This window comes from Myxine glutinosa, chromosome 12 (assembly GCF_964187855.1).
Source record: "Myxine glutinosa chromosome 12, kmMyxGlut1.1, whole genome shotgun sequence".
Lineage (NCBI taxonomy): Eukaryota > Metazoa > Chordata > Myxini > Myxiniformes > Myxinidae > Myxine > Myxine glutinosa.
The window spans coordinates 84,677,164-84,693,805 of NC_136272.1; the positions used below are offsets into that span (position 1 = coordinate 84,677,164).

Below are 16,642 nucleotides of genomic sequence, written 5' to 3' on the forward strand. Positions count from 1 at the left end.
ATCTGTTTATCTGTAAATCCGATATGTAAAAAGTCTGATTTAATGCAATTTAATTCCAGGCTATAAGGCAACAAAACATGAAAATTTTGAAAGAGGGTGTAGACTTTCTATAGCCTGTACTGTATATATACAGTCATACCCCGTTTTACGCCATTTCGACCTATGTCAAATCCGACTTTACGCCACTCTTCTAGAGTAAATTTCAGTTCAGCGAACGTCATTATGTGCAACTTTACGTCACTCCTACGGACGTGAAAAAAATTAATTTTTCCTTAAAAATATATTTAAAATAAATAAAATAGTACATAAATTAACAATAAAAGAAGCTAAAAAACAATTTAAAATACAATAAAAAGCACATTTAAAATATTTTAAAATGTACGTACAGTATACTGTACGTACGCGTAGCTGCTGGTTCTCATTCAAAACAGAGGCGACGTACAGTATTCCTTTACTGTGTCTGTGTTAGCCATGGGTCCTAAGAAGGATAGTGCTCGTGTTTCCAAGTGTAATGTGGTTACGATGGAAGATAAGTTAAATCTGATTAAAAGGTGAAAAAGTGTCGGTGATAGCGCATGCCTTAGGGCTGCCATGGTGGACGGTATCGACCATCATTCATGATAGGGAACGTATTCTCGCATACGTCACTGAAAAAGCGCCGCCGGCTAAGACTGCTGTCATGAATGTGAAGAGGGGTCAGATTTTCGACGAGATGGAGAGACTCCTTTCGTTGTGGATCGAACGCCAGACCCATGAACGCATACCAACGAGCCAGCTGCTGATACAGGAGAAGGCGAAGTCTTTGTTCCAGCATCTTCTGAAGAAGTACCCGGAGGATAAGGACACAACCTTCGTTGCAAGCTCTGGATGGTTTGCACGCTTTAAACGGCGCTTCAGCTTGCACAACGTCAAGATTCAGGGCGAAGCCGCAGCTGCCGACACCATAGCCGCCGAGGAATTTCTTGCCACATTGAAGAAGATCATTGAGGACGAGGGATTCTTGCCCGAGCAGATCTTCAACGTGGACGAAACGGGCCTTTTTTGGAAGAGGATGCCCGACAGATCCTTTATCTCGAAGGAGGAGAAGACCATGCCAGGCTACAAGGTCACGAAGGAGCGGCTAACGCTAATGCTTGGGGGTAATTGCACCGGCGACTTCAAGCTGAAGCCGCTCTTGGTGTATCATGCGGCGAACCCCCGGGCACTTAAGAACATCCCGAAGGCGTCTCTTCCCGTCATTTGGATGAATAATATGAAGGCATGGGTAACCGTCATAATTTTTGAAGAATGGTTCATCAATCATTTCATCCCGGCTGTCGAGAGCTATTGTCGAGAGAAGAAAATTCAATTTAAATTAAAATTTATTTAAATTAAAATTTTTAAAGTTCAAGACCAGCCTCATCTCCATCTCATCTGCTCCATCATTTGAACACCTGGCTTTTAAACTCTCTGGTCACACACAGTCAGTCATGGCTGTCGTCTACCGCCCTCCCAAATCACACCCATCATTCCTGTCTGACTTCTCCTACTTTCTGACCCAGCTCTGTTCCCTCTCCCCCTCAATCCTCCTCCTCTGTGATTTCAATATCCACATGGACTCCACTGACTCCACAATAACCACCGACTTCACTGATTTACTCACCTGCTTTAACCTCACTCAACATGTCAACTTTCCTACCCATAACCGTGGTCACATTCTGGACCTTGTCTGCTCTACTGGATTAATTTTGCACCATCTCTCTGGCTCCGACCTCACCCTCTCTGACCACTTAGCCATCACTATGATCATCAACATCCCCACCCCAGCACCAAGGCATTATCGCACTATCAACTTCCGTAAGCGAAACGCTCTTTCACCTACCTCATTCTCATCCACCCTCTCTGAAAAAATGTCCACTTCTCCCTTCGTTGACCTCCACACCCCTTCTGACCTCACTGACTACTACAACCACACTCTCTCCTCCTGCCTTGACCAGCTTGCGCCTATAAAAACCAAAACGGTTTCTTTCACCCATTCTGCTCCCTGGTTTACCCCTGAACTCCGCCTGATGAAAACTCGTGCTCGCCAACTTGAAAGACTCCGCAATAAAACAGGTCTCACAATTCACTCCCAAGCCTACAAGGACCACCTACAACACCACAAAGATGCCCTCCCCCGTGCCCGCTCCGCCTACTACTCTCAAATTATCCACTCTGACTCCGGAAACCCAAAAGCACTCTTCTCTACAATAAACAAACTCCTCAGCCCCCTGAACACCACCACCCAGTCATTCACAGTAGACAACTGCATCTCCTTCCTTTCATTCTTCCAATGCAAAATTGACAACATCTACAACAGCTTAACCACCACCGCACCCGCTCCCCCTCAAACCACCTGCCCCCCCTTATCCTGCCAACCCCTGTCTCAATTCTCCCCAGTCTCCCCTACTGACCTCTCTGAACTCCTCATAGGAATGAAAACTGCCACCTGCACTCTTGACCCCATCCCCTCCAGCTTTGTCAAGGCCTCCCTTCCTGCTCTCTCTCCACTTATCACTGCAACAATACACTCCTCCCTGTCTACAGGCATCATCCCACCATCCCTCAAAATTGCTGCTGTTACCCCCATTCTGAAAAAACCTGGACTCAACCCTGACACCCTAAATAACTTCAGACCCATCTCCAACCTACCCTTTCTGTCAAAAGTTTTGGAACGCGCTGTAGCCACTCAACTCAAACATCACCTCTCTGCCAATAACCTGTATGAAACATTCCAATCCGGATTCCGCTCCAACCACAGTACTGAAACTGCTCTCCTCAAAATCACCAACGACCTTCTCCTCTCCTCTGACGCTGGCAACCTCAACATTCTCATCCTCCTCGACCTCAGCGCCGCATTTGACACCATCAATCACACCATCCTCCTCACCCGACTTGAAACCACCTTTAACATTACCCGCACTGCCCTCTCTTGGATCAAATCATACCTCTCTGACAGACGCCAGTTCATCTCCATCAATAACTGCAAATCCCCCACTGCTCCCCTCCCCCAAGGTGTCCCCCAAGGTTCAGTTCTTGGCCCCCTCCTCTTCATCCTGTACCTGTCCCCCCTTGGTCACTTAATCCGCCGTCATGGTCTCCAATTCCATGCTTCGCCGATGACATCCAGCTTTTCATCTCCACCAAGTCCATCTCCACCGCCACCCACTCTATCCTGACAAACTGCATCACTGAAATATAATCCTGGCTTCAAATCAACTTCCTCAAACTTAACTATGATAAATCTGAAATAATCATCATTGGCCCAAAAACGCTCACCAAATCCACCCATAACTTTGCCCTCAACATCGACGGTTTCCCAGTATCCACCTCCCCTCACATCCGGAATCTTGGCATCATCTTTGACCAAACCCTCTCCTTCGACAAATACACTAAACAGATCACAAAGACAGCCTTCTTTCACCTGAAAAACATCGCACGTCTCCGTCCACCCCTCTCCTCCACGGTTGCAGAAACCCTCATCCACACCTTCATCACCTCCCGTCTGGACTACTGCAACAGCCTCCTCTATGGTTCACCCTCAATAATCACCAATAAACTCCAATACATTCAGAACTCCGCTGCCCGTCTACTCACCCATTCCCGGACCTGTGACCACATCACCCCCATCCTTTACAAGCTTCACTGGCTCCCCATCCCCCAGAGAATCCAGTACAAAATCCTCCTCTTGACCTACAAAGCCCTCCATAACCTGGCCCCATCCTACCTGGCTGACCTCTTCTCCAGACACACTCCCACCCGCAACCTCCGCTCTGCTGGTACCAACCTCCTGACCCCCCCCCCCCCCCCCATCCGGACCAAATTCAGATCCTGGGGGGACAGGGCCTTCTCCATCGCTGCTCCCACCCTCTGGAACTCACTACCTCACACCATCAGAGACTCCTCCTCACTCACCACATTCAAAACATCACTCAAGACCCACCTGTTCAACACTGCATTCAACATTTAACCCACAGCATTTAACCTCTGACTATCTCTTCTCCTTCTCCTTCCTTTTGCTTTGATTATTTACCTATTGATTTTTGTCTTTTTGCACTCGTTTTTTGTACTCTGTCAAAGCGTCTTTGGGGTTCTTGAAAAGCGCTATATAAAATAAATGTATTATTATTATTATTATTATTATTATTATTCTTAAATTGCTGCCGATTTTGGACAATGCATCTGGCCATCTCACTAACCTCGGTGATTTCGACCCCAATGTGAAGGTGGTGTACTTGCCACCCAACACCACATCGCTCATCCAGCCTATGGATCAGGGTGTGATAGCGCTTTTTAAGCGCTACTATCTCCGCTGCACTCTTCGTCAGGCTGTCGATGCAACGTCGGAGGAGGAAGGCATCAACATCCGGCAGTTTTGGAAAAACTATAACATCTACCAGGCAGTGCTTAACATCAATGCTGCATGGTTGGAGGTTACGCAGTCGGCGATGAATGGGGTGTGGAAGCGTTTGTGCCCCCACCTTGTTAATGATTTAATGGGGTTTGATGCGCCAGTCAGGGCTGTGTCTAAAAACTTGGTTTCCCTCAGCGCTGACCTGGAGATGGACTTGGAGGAGGAGGATTTCGACGGTTTGATCGAGGCAGACAAGCAGCCTTTAGCTAATGAGGACTTAATCGTGTTGAAGGAAGAGCGCCGCGAAAAGGATGAGCTCCAGAGCCAAGGAAATTCACCGTAGCCGAAATGCAGAAATGTTTTTATCACCTTTCCAAGTGTCTTGCAATATTTGAGGCACAAGGCCCAAACGCCGAGCGTTTCGCAAAAATGATGAATGGCACCAGCGACCTTTTTCTCCCGTATAGGACCATCTTAACTGAGAAGAAGAAGCGCACAATTCAAGGGACTTTGGATCAGTTCCTACTTAATGTTGAGAAACGCAAGGCCTCTACTAGTTTTGATGAGTCGCCGAAGAAGCCCTGCACATAGTGTTCATTACTCTTTAAAAAATATGGCTAAAATGTGTTTTTTGTGTTCAGAAGAGACGCCATGTTTAAGGTGAATAACATAATCTTATTAATTTTATTCATTATTCTTTACAAATTCATTTATTAATTGTGTTCATTACTCATTAAAAAATATGACCAAAATGTGTTTTTAGTGTTCTTTAAGGTTTAGCGATAGTTATATACTTTCGCGAGTTGTTTACTCTAGTTTTACGGTGTTTGTCTTCATTTTAAGGCATTTTTAAGACTACGCCCGGTTTACGTCAAAAACCGAGTTACGTCGTGGCTTATGGAACCAATTAATGACGTAGGCCGGGGTATTACTGTATGTGTGTGTGTGTGTATATATATATATATATATATATATATATATATATATATATATATATATATATATATATATATATATATATATATATATATATATATATATACACACACACACACACACACACACACATCAGTTGCTTTTTTGATTTTATAAAAAGAACTTGAAAGCAGCATTGGTAAAAACACTGGCTCTTTGATGTGAACTAGCTAGAATCCCATTGCTGAACCAATTACAATGAAAATTTCTAAGACTAACTCCCCTTCCTCCCTCTTCCCTTCTTCACTATTGCCAATGGGCATGGAGATATTGGGTTTATTATTATTTTCAATTTTAATTGAATTATCAAGCAAATGAAGATAAACTGTGCGGCCAATGGATGGCTGTTGGCATGCACGTGTTGCTTTGTGTAAAGTGAAATGGCGAATCATTAGGATGCTGACGTAAGCATGACAGTGTAAGTGGATAATGGTGATTGGAAAACTACTGTGCCTTTTGTTTGACGCTTTGATCCGGATGAAATGCCATGATCTGTGTTTGTACAGAAAAGTGAAGTGCCTGGGGATTATGACAAACATGAACCAGACCACAAACAGATTTACCGGTTTGTCCGTACACTATTCAACGCTGCACAGCTGACTGCGGAGTGTGCCATCGTCACATTGGTGGGTGAGAGAGCTATAGATAGAAGGGTGGAGGGAGTGGAAAGAGAGGGGGGGGGGGGGGGTAAAGGATGAAAGCAGATAGACAGAACAGAGGATGGGGTGAAAGAAATGGGCATGAGCAGGGGAGGGAGGAGGTAGGTGGGCATGAGCAGGGGAGGGAGGAGGCAGGTGGGCACGATCAGGGGAGGGAGGAGGCAGGTGGGCAAAAGCAGTGGAGGGAGGAGGCAATTGGGCATGAACAGGGGAGGGAGGATGCAGGTGGGCATGAGCAGGGGAGGGAAGAGGCAGGTGGGCATGAGCAGGGGAGGGAGGAGGCAGGTGAGCATGATCAAGGGAGGGAGGAGGCAGGTGGGCATAAGCAGGGGAGGCAGGTGGGCACGATCAGGGGAGGGAAGAGACTGGTGGTCATGAGCAGGGGATGGAAGAGGCAGGTGGGCATGAGCAGGGGATGGAAGAGGCAGGTGGGCACGATCAGGGGAGGGAGGAGGCAGGTGGGCACGATCAGGGGAGGGAGGAGGCAGGTGGGCACGATCAGGGGAGGGAGGAGGCAGGTGGGCACAAGCAGTGGAGGGAGGAGGCAGTTGGGCAGGGGAGGGAGGATGGATGCAGGTGGGCATGAACAGGGGAGGGAAGAGGCAGGTGGGCATGAGCAGGGGAGGGAGGAGGCAGGTGAGCACGATCAAGGGAGGGAGGAGGCATGTAGGCATGAGCAGTGGAGGGAGGAGGCAGGTGGGCATAAGCAGGGGAGGCAGGTGGGCACGATCAGGGGAGGGAAGAGACTGGTGGTCATGAGCAGGTGAGGGAAGAATGCAGGTGGGCATGAGCAGGAGGACAAGAAGAGTTTCAACTCAAAAATACAATATTATATTTCTTATTCCAAGAGTCAGATTTGTTAATTCTAATCTTAATTTCATGCAAAATATATATATATATTTTTTAACCATTCTGTCATGTCATTTTCCTTTTTGACAGGTGTATTTGGAGCGATTGCTAACATATGCAGAGCTTGCATTGAGCCCAGCTGCGTGGCGCCGAATGGTGCTGGGGGCAATCCTCCTCTCATCCAAAGTGTGGGATGACCAGGCTGTATGGAATGTCGACTACTGCCAAATCCTGCGAGATATCACGGTGGAGGACATGTGTGTCTTGGGTGAACGAGAGGGGGGCGTAGCTCGGGTTGAACCATGATTTGTCATCTACAATGTTATTGTTAGAAAATGATCCTTACAAGTTTCATTGAGAAAGGTGCTTTTTCTGTCAACAATCGATTCTAAGCTTGTGGCAGTAGTTTCCGTAAATATTCTTACTCATTATAACTCCCTACCAAGTGTTTCTGCTGCTATCTTAACTGGTTCCTTCCCCTGCCCCCCCTCACCCCCCCCCCCAACTGAGACAGTTAATCTATCTATAATTCCAGTAATCTCTGTGTGTATGTATGTATGTATGTATGTATGTATGTCTGTGACCGCTGTTTCTCGACAACCACGGGTCCGATATACTTTAAACTTGCCAGGTATATTGCTGGGGACCCGAGGATGTGCCTTTTCAAGGTTTCATATTAATCGGACAAGTAGTTACCGAGCTATGTCCAAAAAACGATTCAACCAATCAGAGAGCAGCGAGCTATCACGTGTGCCGAACGTGGCGAACAGACTCTGCCTCGGACGGCACATTTGAGAGCGTATTCATTTATTTCACGTTGGAAAACTATGTTGCCGTTAAACTATGTTTTAAAACTAAATAAAACTAATTTGCGATTCATCGTAACTGCGATTTGCGACCTTCCGGACAGTGAAGACTTCACTTCCGGCAGCCAATCACAGAACGCGTTGTTGCGAGCCGAGCCGAGCGCGTGCGCCATTACGGTTCGTAATTCGATTTCTTCCGGAGAAAATAATAATTTCTCGATTTCTTATGCGCATTATTTCTCCCAGAGCGAAGGGCGGAAGCGAAGAACGTTGTTTTTTTTGTTTACGGGCGTACGGGCGTACGGGCGGGGTAGAGCGTACGGGTAGCGTTTTTGTTTTTTTTTGGCAAGGAACGGGCACCCACGTACGGGCATGCCCTAGTCTATCTATAATTCCAGTAATCTCTGTGTGTATGTATGTATGTATGTAGCCTATGTATGTATGTATGTATGTATGTATGTATGTCTGTGACCGCTGTTTCTCGACAACCACGGGTCCGATATACTTTAAACTTGCCAGGTATATTGCTGGGGACCCGAGGATGTGCCTTTTCAAGGTTTCATATTAATCGGACAAGTAGTTAGCGAGCTATGTCCAAAAAACGATTCAACCAATCAGAGAGCAGCGAGCTATCACGTGTGCCGAACGTGGCGAACAGACTCTGCCTCGGACGGCACATTTGAGAGCGTATTCATTTATTTCACGTTGGCAAACTATGTTGGCGTTAAACTATGTTTTAAAACTAATTAAAACTAATTTGCGATTCTTTCGCTTTCCTGCGCGTTTGTGCACGTTATGGCGATTTCTTTACCAAACTCCGCAAGCCGTTCGCTTTGGACCAAACCATTTCATGTAAATAGAGGGGGGGGATTGTCACCGTACTCGCAAGCCGTTCGCTTTGGACCAAACCATTTCATGTAAATAGAGGGGGGGGATTGTCACCGTACTCGCAAGCCGTTCGCTTTGGACCAAACCATTTCATGTAAATAGAGGGGGGGGGGGATATAATTTTAGATATACAGTATATATAGTACGGGCATGCCCTAGTTATTCAAATTTTAACAACAAATCACCACTGCTTATTGGCAGAACTTGCACTCATACTATCTTTATTTGTAGCTTGGAGTCCAGCATTTGCCAATAAATCTTCATTTAGGAAAATGTAGTTGAGACAGAGCACGAGTCCATATTGCCAATGACTAGCCCTCACATACGTAGGTGTTGATTGTAAGCAAAATTACTCGTGTAGGCTACTTCTCTTTTCCCCACACCACTCCCCTCTCCCCCCCCCCCCCCCCCCTCTTTCTAACTTTAAAACATTACCTGCATGTGCTTGATGACTTCACATTTGTCCTATTGTGTGAGTAGCAAATTAAAACCACTAGCAACGGTACCCGCCCTACGGGTGGCGCTTCAATTGGGAGGCCCAAATGAAAAGGCAAAATATCAGAAATTGAAGGCTTTTTATTTTATTTTAAACGATTTATATAAACATCCGTTAAATCATATCACACGCAAATCATCAAAATCTAAACGGTATTTGTAGAATTTCAATAAAAGCCACATCACTGTTCATATCGGTAAATATTATTCCATCGTGTTTGGAAAAACTGGGAAAATTGGAAATTGGAAAAACAATCTAGCCTATTTTACTCCAGGAGGTCCCAGGATTACCCACCCAAAATTTCGCTGCGATCGGTTCAGCCGTTTTTGCGGTACATTGGAACAGACGGACAGACATTTGGTGACTTGTAGTAAGATGCTGGAGAAATGAGCTGTAGTGCTTTGTGTAGCCTTCCGGACTTAATTCATTATTGGAATGTTGCATCATCTTATTCTTGAAATGCCTGAGGTATGACCAATCATTATTGGACGTTTAATATCATTTTTATATTATTGGTTTCAGTCAGTTGTGTGATACTCTCCAATTTGTTCTTTGGCATCGGGTAACTGTTTCCTTGTAGCCAGAATGAAGCTTATTATGAGGAGCCAAAATCACAAACTTCCCATGCACACTATTCCATCTGACAGACATGGTTTTCATGACTCGTCTCTGATCCTGTGAGCAATAAAATTTAATGGATTCAACCAGGGACAGCAAAACAGTCTATTATAACGAGAACAGACTTGTGGTATCTGTATGGAGGACATCTCGTAATCCTTTATTTATATATATATATATATATATATTGTCGCGCGGACCCTTCGGTTAATACCAGGGCTCGCGGATGGACCGAAACGGACTTACTTGAGGTGACGATCAATACGGATTTTACTATCAAAGGCGGGAAGAGAAGACGGGAAGAGGAAGAAGCGGGAGCGCATAACTGTGGAAGGCGAATGAACTCAAATGGCACAAGATTTGCAGGGAACGGAAAATAATGCAAGGGTTTATTTGCAAAGGTCGGGACAGGGAAAATGCGATACTAAATAAAAGTCCTAAATTGGGACGTCCCCACAACTCACTTCAGAAACGAACAAGGGAAGATGAATTAATAAAAGGAAACGTCGTGTACTTGTAAATGTGGGGTGTGGGTGCAGCCTTATCTCGTTTGTCGTCTTGTATTGTCTGCCGTCCAAACACGGCTCTGTTCGGCCCCGCTCGCGCGCCACCAGGCCTCGCTCCAAGCTCCAATCGATCGCACACCACGAGGTCCCTCACTCCGAAAGCACCGCTCCAAGCACCATGCGGATGGCGAGCCAAGACCACCAGGACCTCTCAAGACCAAGAGAAAAAGCGCAGAGAGCACAAGACAGCCAGGGAGGGGCGTGCTGTGCAAGAGAGTTCGAACTGCCAGAGAGACGTGCTGCGCAAGCAAGAAGAGCGGGATGTGCAAGACGAACTGCTGGATCTGCAAGAGAGCAAGAGCGAACTCGATGTGCCAGACTTGCAAGAGTGAAAATGTCGTTCGGCACGCCCCTATATAACCTCGCGGCGGTGACGTCAGCCTTGGCGCGCCATCCAATCAGTGCCCTCCACCGAATCGCAGGCCTGTAGCGTGGTCATAGCTCATGCTACTCGAGGCCTGCCGGAGGTGTAGCTGTCTGCGGCCCATGCGGCGGTGCCCTGAACTGGCCTCTTGCCTGTTTTCTTCCGAAGTCCTTGTCAGGGAAGGGAATTATTTAATGTTGCGCTAAGGGCCTGTCTCAGTGTTTAAATGAGTGCATTGCCAGAAGGGACGAAGGTTTGACTACCAGGTTTGACACACAGGGACTGTTATCTTTAATCCCTAACTACCTAACACTCGAACATCCTGGTATGTTCACAGGTATACATCTTAACCCGACAAACCGGACTACACATGGAACTTATTACAGGCAGATTCCCTATTGCGACAGACGAAGCATGTTACCTATTCAGATCTACCTGGCTCTAGATATTCCTTTACCCTACCGACATAACACAATATATATATATATATATATATATATATATATATATCTATAATTCCAGCAATCTCTGTGTGTCTGTGTGTCTGTGTGTCTGTGTGTCTGTGTGTCTGTGTGTCTGTGACCGCTGTTTCTCGACAACCACGGCTCCGATATACTTGAAACTTGCCAGGTATATTGCTGGGGACCCGAGGATGTGCCTTTTCAAGGTTTGAAATTAATCGGACAAGTACTTACCGAGCTATGGCGATTTAGCCGTTCGCCGTTCGCTTTGGCGTTGCGAATGGACCAAACCATTCATGTAAATAGAGGGGGGGGGGGGGGGGGGTTCTGTGGTCGTTCGCTTTGGCTTTGCGAATGGACCAAACCATTCATGTAAATAGAGGGGGGGGTTCTGTGGTCGTTCGCTTTGGCTTTGCGAATGGACCAAACCATTCATGTAAATAGAGGGGGGGTTCTGTGGTCGTTGCGAATGGACCAAACCATTCACATCGAATCATCGAATCACATCGAATGGACCAAACCGTTCGCTTTGGACCAAACCATTGCATGTAAATAGAGGGGGGGGGGTTCTGTGGTCGTTGCGAATGGACCAAACCATTCATGTAAATAGAGGGGGGGGGGGGGGTTCTGTGGTCGTTACTGCCACGTGGTTTCAAAGTTTTTTTTTGTTGTTGTTGTTTGCACGCATGTTTTTTTGCACCCACGTACGGGCACGCCCTAGGATGTTTACACACACACACCCCTACACAAATTTTTTTTTTTTTTCTTTTTTGGCAAGGAACGGGCACCCACGTACGGGCACGTCCTAGCTTATATATAGTACGGGCATGCCCTCGTATATATAATATATATATATATATATATTTATATATATATATATATATAATGAAATTGATATGAAGAAATTAAGCCTTGTGAAATATAATGAGATTAAGCCTGGTGTTGGCTTAACAGTTAAGGTGGTTGGCTTGAGATCTTCGGGTTTTGAGTTGGAGCCCATGTTGTGCCAATAACTGAACACCAGGTGGGTTGACTCAGCCTGCCATCCTTTCGAGGTTGACAAAATGAGTTCCAGCTCGCTGTAAACGGGGAACTGCATCGGCAGCACAGCCGCACTCCCAGGAATGATGCAACCAGCAGCCACAGGCTGCATATGAAATGACGAGAAGGAAACAAAATACTTTTGATACATTTTCCATGCACTTATTGTACAGTCAAATGCACTGCTTATTGCTAGAATATCACGTGGGTACTGACACACAATGGTGTCAATCTTTTCACAAAATATACCATGCGATATTTAACATCCACCTCCTAAATGCAGATGGGACAGCTGGTGTTTTGCACAATGCAGCACTTTGCTCCTTCCTCAAAAGAACGGCAGTACTTTATTTAGATAATTCAGAGCTACCTGGGCTTTGCCTCTACTTGATGGCAAGTGATTCATTTGCTGGAACAACTGAACTGTACAGAGGTTCTGTGTCTAAACTACGAAGAAATAACCCCGAAATATACGCCTTATACCGTCTATATATCCCAGCTAATATATTTCTGCATCGGCCTGCATGTGCTGAATTCTCAAGGCATTGCATTTTGGGTTGATGCCATTGAGTGTGGTTTTCGGTTGAACCCTAACAGCATGGAGTGGCAGGGATGCAACAGAGGGATTTAGAATGACTATTTGCACACAATGGGAAGTTGAGGATTAGCTAACGCAGTGTGGGTACAATACCACCACGCTAGCGGAGATGATGCGTCATTGGCAAGCATACTACCAACTGTTATATCCTGCCACCTGTTTGTTTATCAGGCTGAAAACCCATAATAATGGCATTTTGTTGTTTTATTTTACACTCAGAAATCCAGCTTGGAACAGACAACTTAAAAGTGAACTATTCCTGCCACTCCCAGTACAACTTTAGTGAAGCAGCTTTTGATGTACAATGCTTAACTGATAAGGACATAACCAACTAGAACAGCACCCGGTAGAGCGCATACCTCCGCCAGGCTGAACAGTTTGTTTTGTATCCCACTGATAGGCTGGATCTGGATTCGGACCTGAACCAAAATCGAATCGGCTTGTTCTTGTCACTTACCCAACTCATCCACCAAGTTTTGTCATAATCTGTCCACAACCTTTTGTAATATTATGCTAATTCCTTTTTTGGCCTCATCTCTCAACGGTGAAGAATCGCTTAAAACATTCTCGGAGCCGGATTCGGATCTTCACCAAAATCGAATTGATTTGTCCTGGTCACACACCTAACCTCTCCACCAAATTTGTCCGAAACTGCCTGCAACTTTGAGATATCCTGCTCACAAACAGACAAATAAACAGAGGTGAAAACACAAGCTCCATCCTCCTTCAGTGGCGGAGGAGGTTTTTTTCAGGATGGTCCCCGATTGGTCCTGATCATAATTGCAACCTGAGAGGTAATGCAATGCAATGCCACTCGTTGCAATGATAATGAAAACGTTAAATGTACTGGAAAGCAGTTTGAGAGGTTCACATACCAGGTAGACATAACCAGCCCACCAAAGGACCGTGCAGGTATTCCTCTGCTGGTAGCAACAAGAACGCTATACTGCTTTGTCTGGAGGACGAACAATGATGCTCCTTTTGTGTTCTTTTTCAACAGGAATGAGCTTGAGCGCCAGTTCCTCGAGCTATTGCAGTTCAACATCAACGTGCCAGCGAGCGTCTACGCCAAATACTACTTTGACCTGCGTTCCCTCGCAGGTGCCAACAATCTGAGCTTCCCGCTTGAGCCATTGAACAGGGAAAAGGCACAAAGACTTGAGGTGGGTTTGGCTGAGCCTCCTTCCAACACTAGGGCCCTCCCACTTGTAACTCATGAATTAAGCTCCCGCCCCAATTGCCTCACCTTTCTTGTGCGCCATTGTTTTCAAATACATTGTTGAGTTGAATGGGCTGATGCAGGAAAATCACTGGTTTCCTGTCATCTAACCGTCTGTGTTGGCGGTCTGGCAATAATGGGATTTCTATCAGATAGGTTCTGTTCATTCAACCCATTGCTGTCACACTGCTTTCTTTTCTTTCACACACACTTTCTAAACCCTACCTGCCCACAGGCCATCTCTCGTCTTTGTGAGGACAAGTACCGAGACTTGAGCAAGGTGGCGGTTAGACGCTCTGTCAGCGCGGATAATCTCATTGGATTACGGCATACGGCTGTGGTTCTTTCCTAGATGTTCTGGATCCACTGCTCCAATCTCATTGTCTCCATGAGGACTGCTTTTATGCCTCTGCAACTTGCCGGACCTCTGTTCATGTTCTTCATCATGAACGACGTCGATTTCACCTCTGAAAACGTTCCTTTTAAGTAACATTGTTTTTATTCCTTTTAAGTAAGTCAGGATGATCAAAGCATCAAATGCTTTGATTGGCTGGCAGCCAGGATGAGCAAAGCATCGAATGCTTTGATTGGCTGGCAGCCACGATGAGCAAAGCATGGAATGATTTGATTGGCTGGCAGCCAGGATGAGCAAAGCATCGAAAGCTTTGATTGGCTGGCAGTCAGGATGAGCAAAGTATCGAATGCTTTGGCTGGCAGCCAGTATGATCTGGCTGGCAGCCAGAATGAGTAAAGTATCAAATCTTGATTTGCCTCTGTTTCCAATAATTAGTAATTGTGTAATTGGTTGCTGTGTAGCCAAAGGTGTATTTGGAAGATGGAAGATGGAAGATGCCTCAGCCAACATCCCATGAGGTGATGTCCCTATCAATATTGTCCACTTGGCATGGTAGGGCAAGGCCGGGCTCGGATGAACGTAGGAGACTCTCATATTCTAAAAACATTACTTTTTATTGGGCTGTGCGGACACATCACTGGCTCAACCACTCCTCTGGGAATAGTTTGTGGTGTGTGTGTATGTGTGATTGTGTTATCTTGGCACTGCAACAACATTGGTGATTTGTCTTATGGATCATATTAGGTTGCCCGGCCATCACGATCGGTGTCATCGGTGAAACCTCCGTAAGCTTTCGCGTGACGTAATTATGTCCAATATAATTTTTGTTTTTGTCCATCTCATCGGTAAAGCAACTTGGATTGGTGCTCTTCCACTCATGTAAAATATCGTTTGACATCACCAATCAGAGTGCACCACCTCTCTCCACGCACTTCGGCCCAGTATGATCATCGTGCCAAGATTTCGCAATCCATTCAACACTTTCCAAACTTCATACGGTTGCACCTGCTCAAACGATGCCTTTTTGTTTCGCACGTCTCCCTTGTTTGGAGCCTGAGCAGATGTGGCCATCATCCGTCTTGTGGATCGAAAAGGCAACACGGCCTCATTCGCCCCTTTGTGCGTACCTCTCGGCACCCTCTCCACCCGCACGCAGCGCCTATTGGGGTCGAAACCGATGAATGTTGCGGTAACACTAAGCTGGAGAGTTGTTCAGCATTAAACCTCAATGTAACGTCCGACAACCAGTTTTTTTTTTTGTTTTTTTACCATTTTTATTTTCAACTTTGAAAGCTTCATTTGTCTTGGTTTTTATGTTGTAACAAATAATGTGAAATCTTTTTTATTTTATTTTGTTTGTTTTCGATAACTGCTGTGATGCGGATGTTATAAAGGAGTCCTAAAGTCACATATTTTGAATCTGCATTGCAAGTCCGCAGTGTGTATCGTGCCACAGCTTGACCGCATCGTCGGTGAAATGAGGGGTGGCTGGTCGGACCTCCCTCATTGTCTTGTGGAGGAGGTGAGGAAATGTGGTTATCCCTTTAATTTGTTAACTCCAGCAACTGCCATGCAGCCCTTGCTGGTTTGACAGCATTCTGAGGTCAGTGACTCGAGCTCTCTCCTGTAATTTAATGCCATCTTGGTCTCCTTGTACTTTTGTCCTGTTTGGTTTTTTTGTTTTTTTTCCCCCCTTGGCTTTTTATAAATGAGTTATGGATGGTTAAAATTGGCATTTTCCTGCTTCATGACAGTATTCCTGGATATAAAAGTATTTTTGTGTGAATTTTGGGTATTTTATTAAAGATGCGTTGTCAAAGCAATGACTTTGGATTTGGGAGAATTGTATGAGTTGTGTTAAGTTTGATACGGAAAGCAATGGCACTTGTTCATCCATCTACGATATCAGAGAGATTTCTGTCTGTGTGTGTGTGTGTGTCCGTCTGTCTGTCGGTGTCGCCATTTTTCTCAGAGATGGCTGAACGGATCTTTGTCAAACTTTCAGAGGTTCATCAGTGAGTGCCTGGGAGTGTTTTAGGCCAAAAAAAAATTTATGAAAATAAATAAATCGTTTTTTTGGAGTTTAAAGAAAAAAAAGCTCGATAGTGCCTAAGCTTTTTTAAATTAATGACAGTTACATACAAGTACATATTCGCATAAATAAATACAAAACAATTACCAGACATTTGAACACAAATAATCAAACAATTCCGGAAGTGTACGAAGTTGGTAGTACGGCTTCTTATTCTTCCTGATCGGCATCACACTTAACTCAGAAACGTGATGAACGCCACATTCACTCCATTCACCTACCAGCATATATATTGTTGTGGATATGAGAATGTTGTTTTTTTATTGTTGTGTAATGAATTGTT

At 45.4% G+C, this 16,642-nt stretch overlaps 1 protein-coding gene across 2 annotated transcripts in view; it reads left to right on the forward strand.

Annotated features, from left to right (window-relative positions):
• LOC137437560 (cyclin-Y) overlaps positions 1-16,090 on the forward strand; it is a 69,588-nt gene extending 53,498 nt beyond the window's left edge. For both annotated transcript variants that reach the window (XM_068131988.2, XM_068131989.2), the window contains exons 7-10: positions 5,854-5,973; positions 6,946-7,112; positions 13,694-13,856; positions 14,148-16,090. In XM_068131988.2, coding sequence (XP_067988089.1) covers positions 5,854-5,973; positions 6,946-7,112; positions 13,694-13,856; positions 14,148-14,264 — 567 coding nt within the window. In that variant the 3' untranslated portion in view covers positions 14,265-16,090. The remainder of the gene's footprint in view (positions 1-5,853; positions 5,974-6,945; positions 7,113-13,693; positions 13,857-14,147) is intronic.
• The last annotated feature ends 552 nt before the right edge of the window (positions 16,091-16,642 follow it).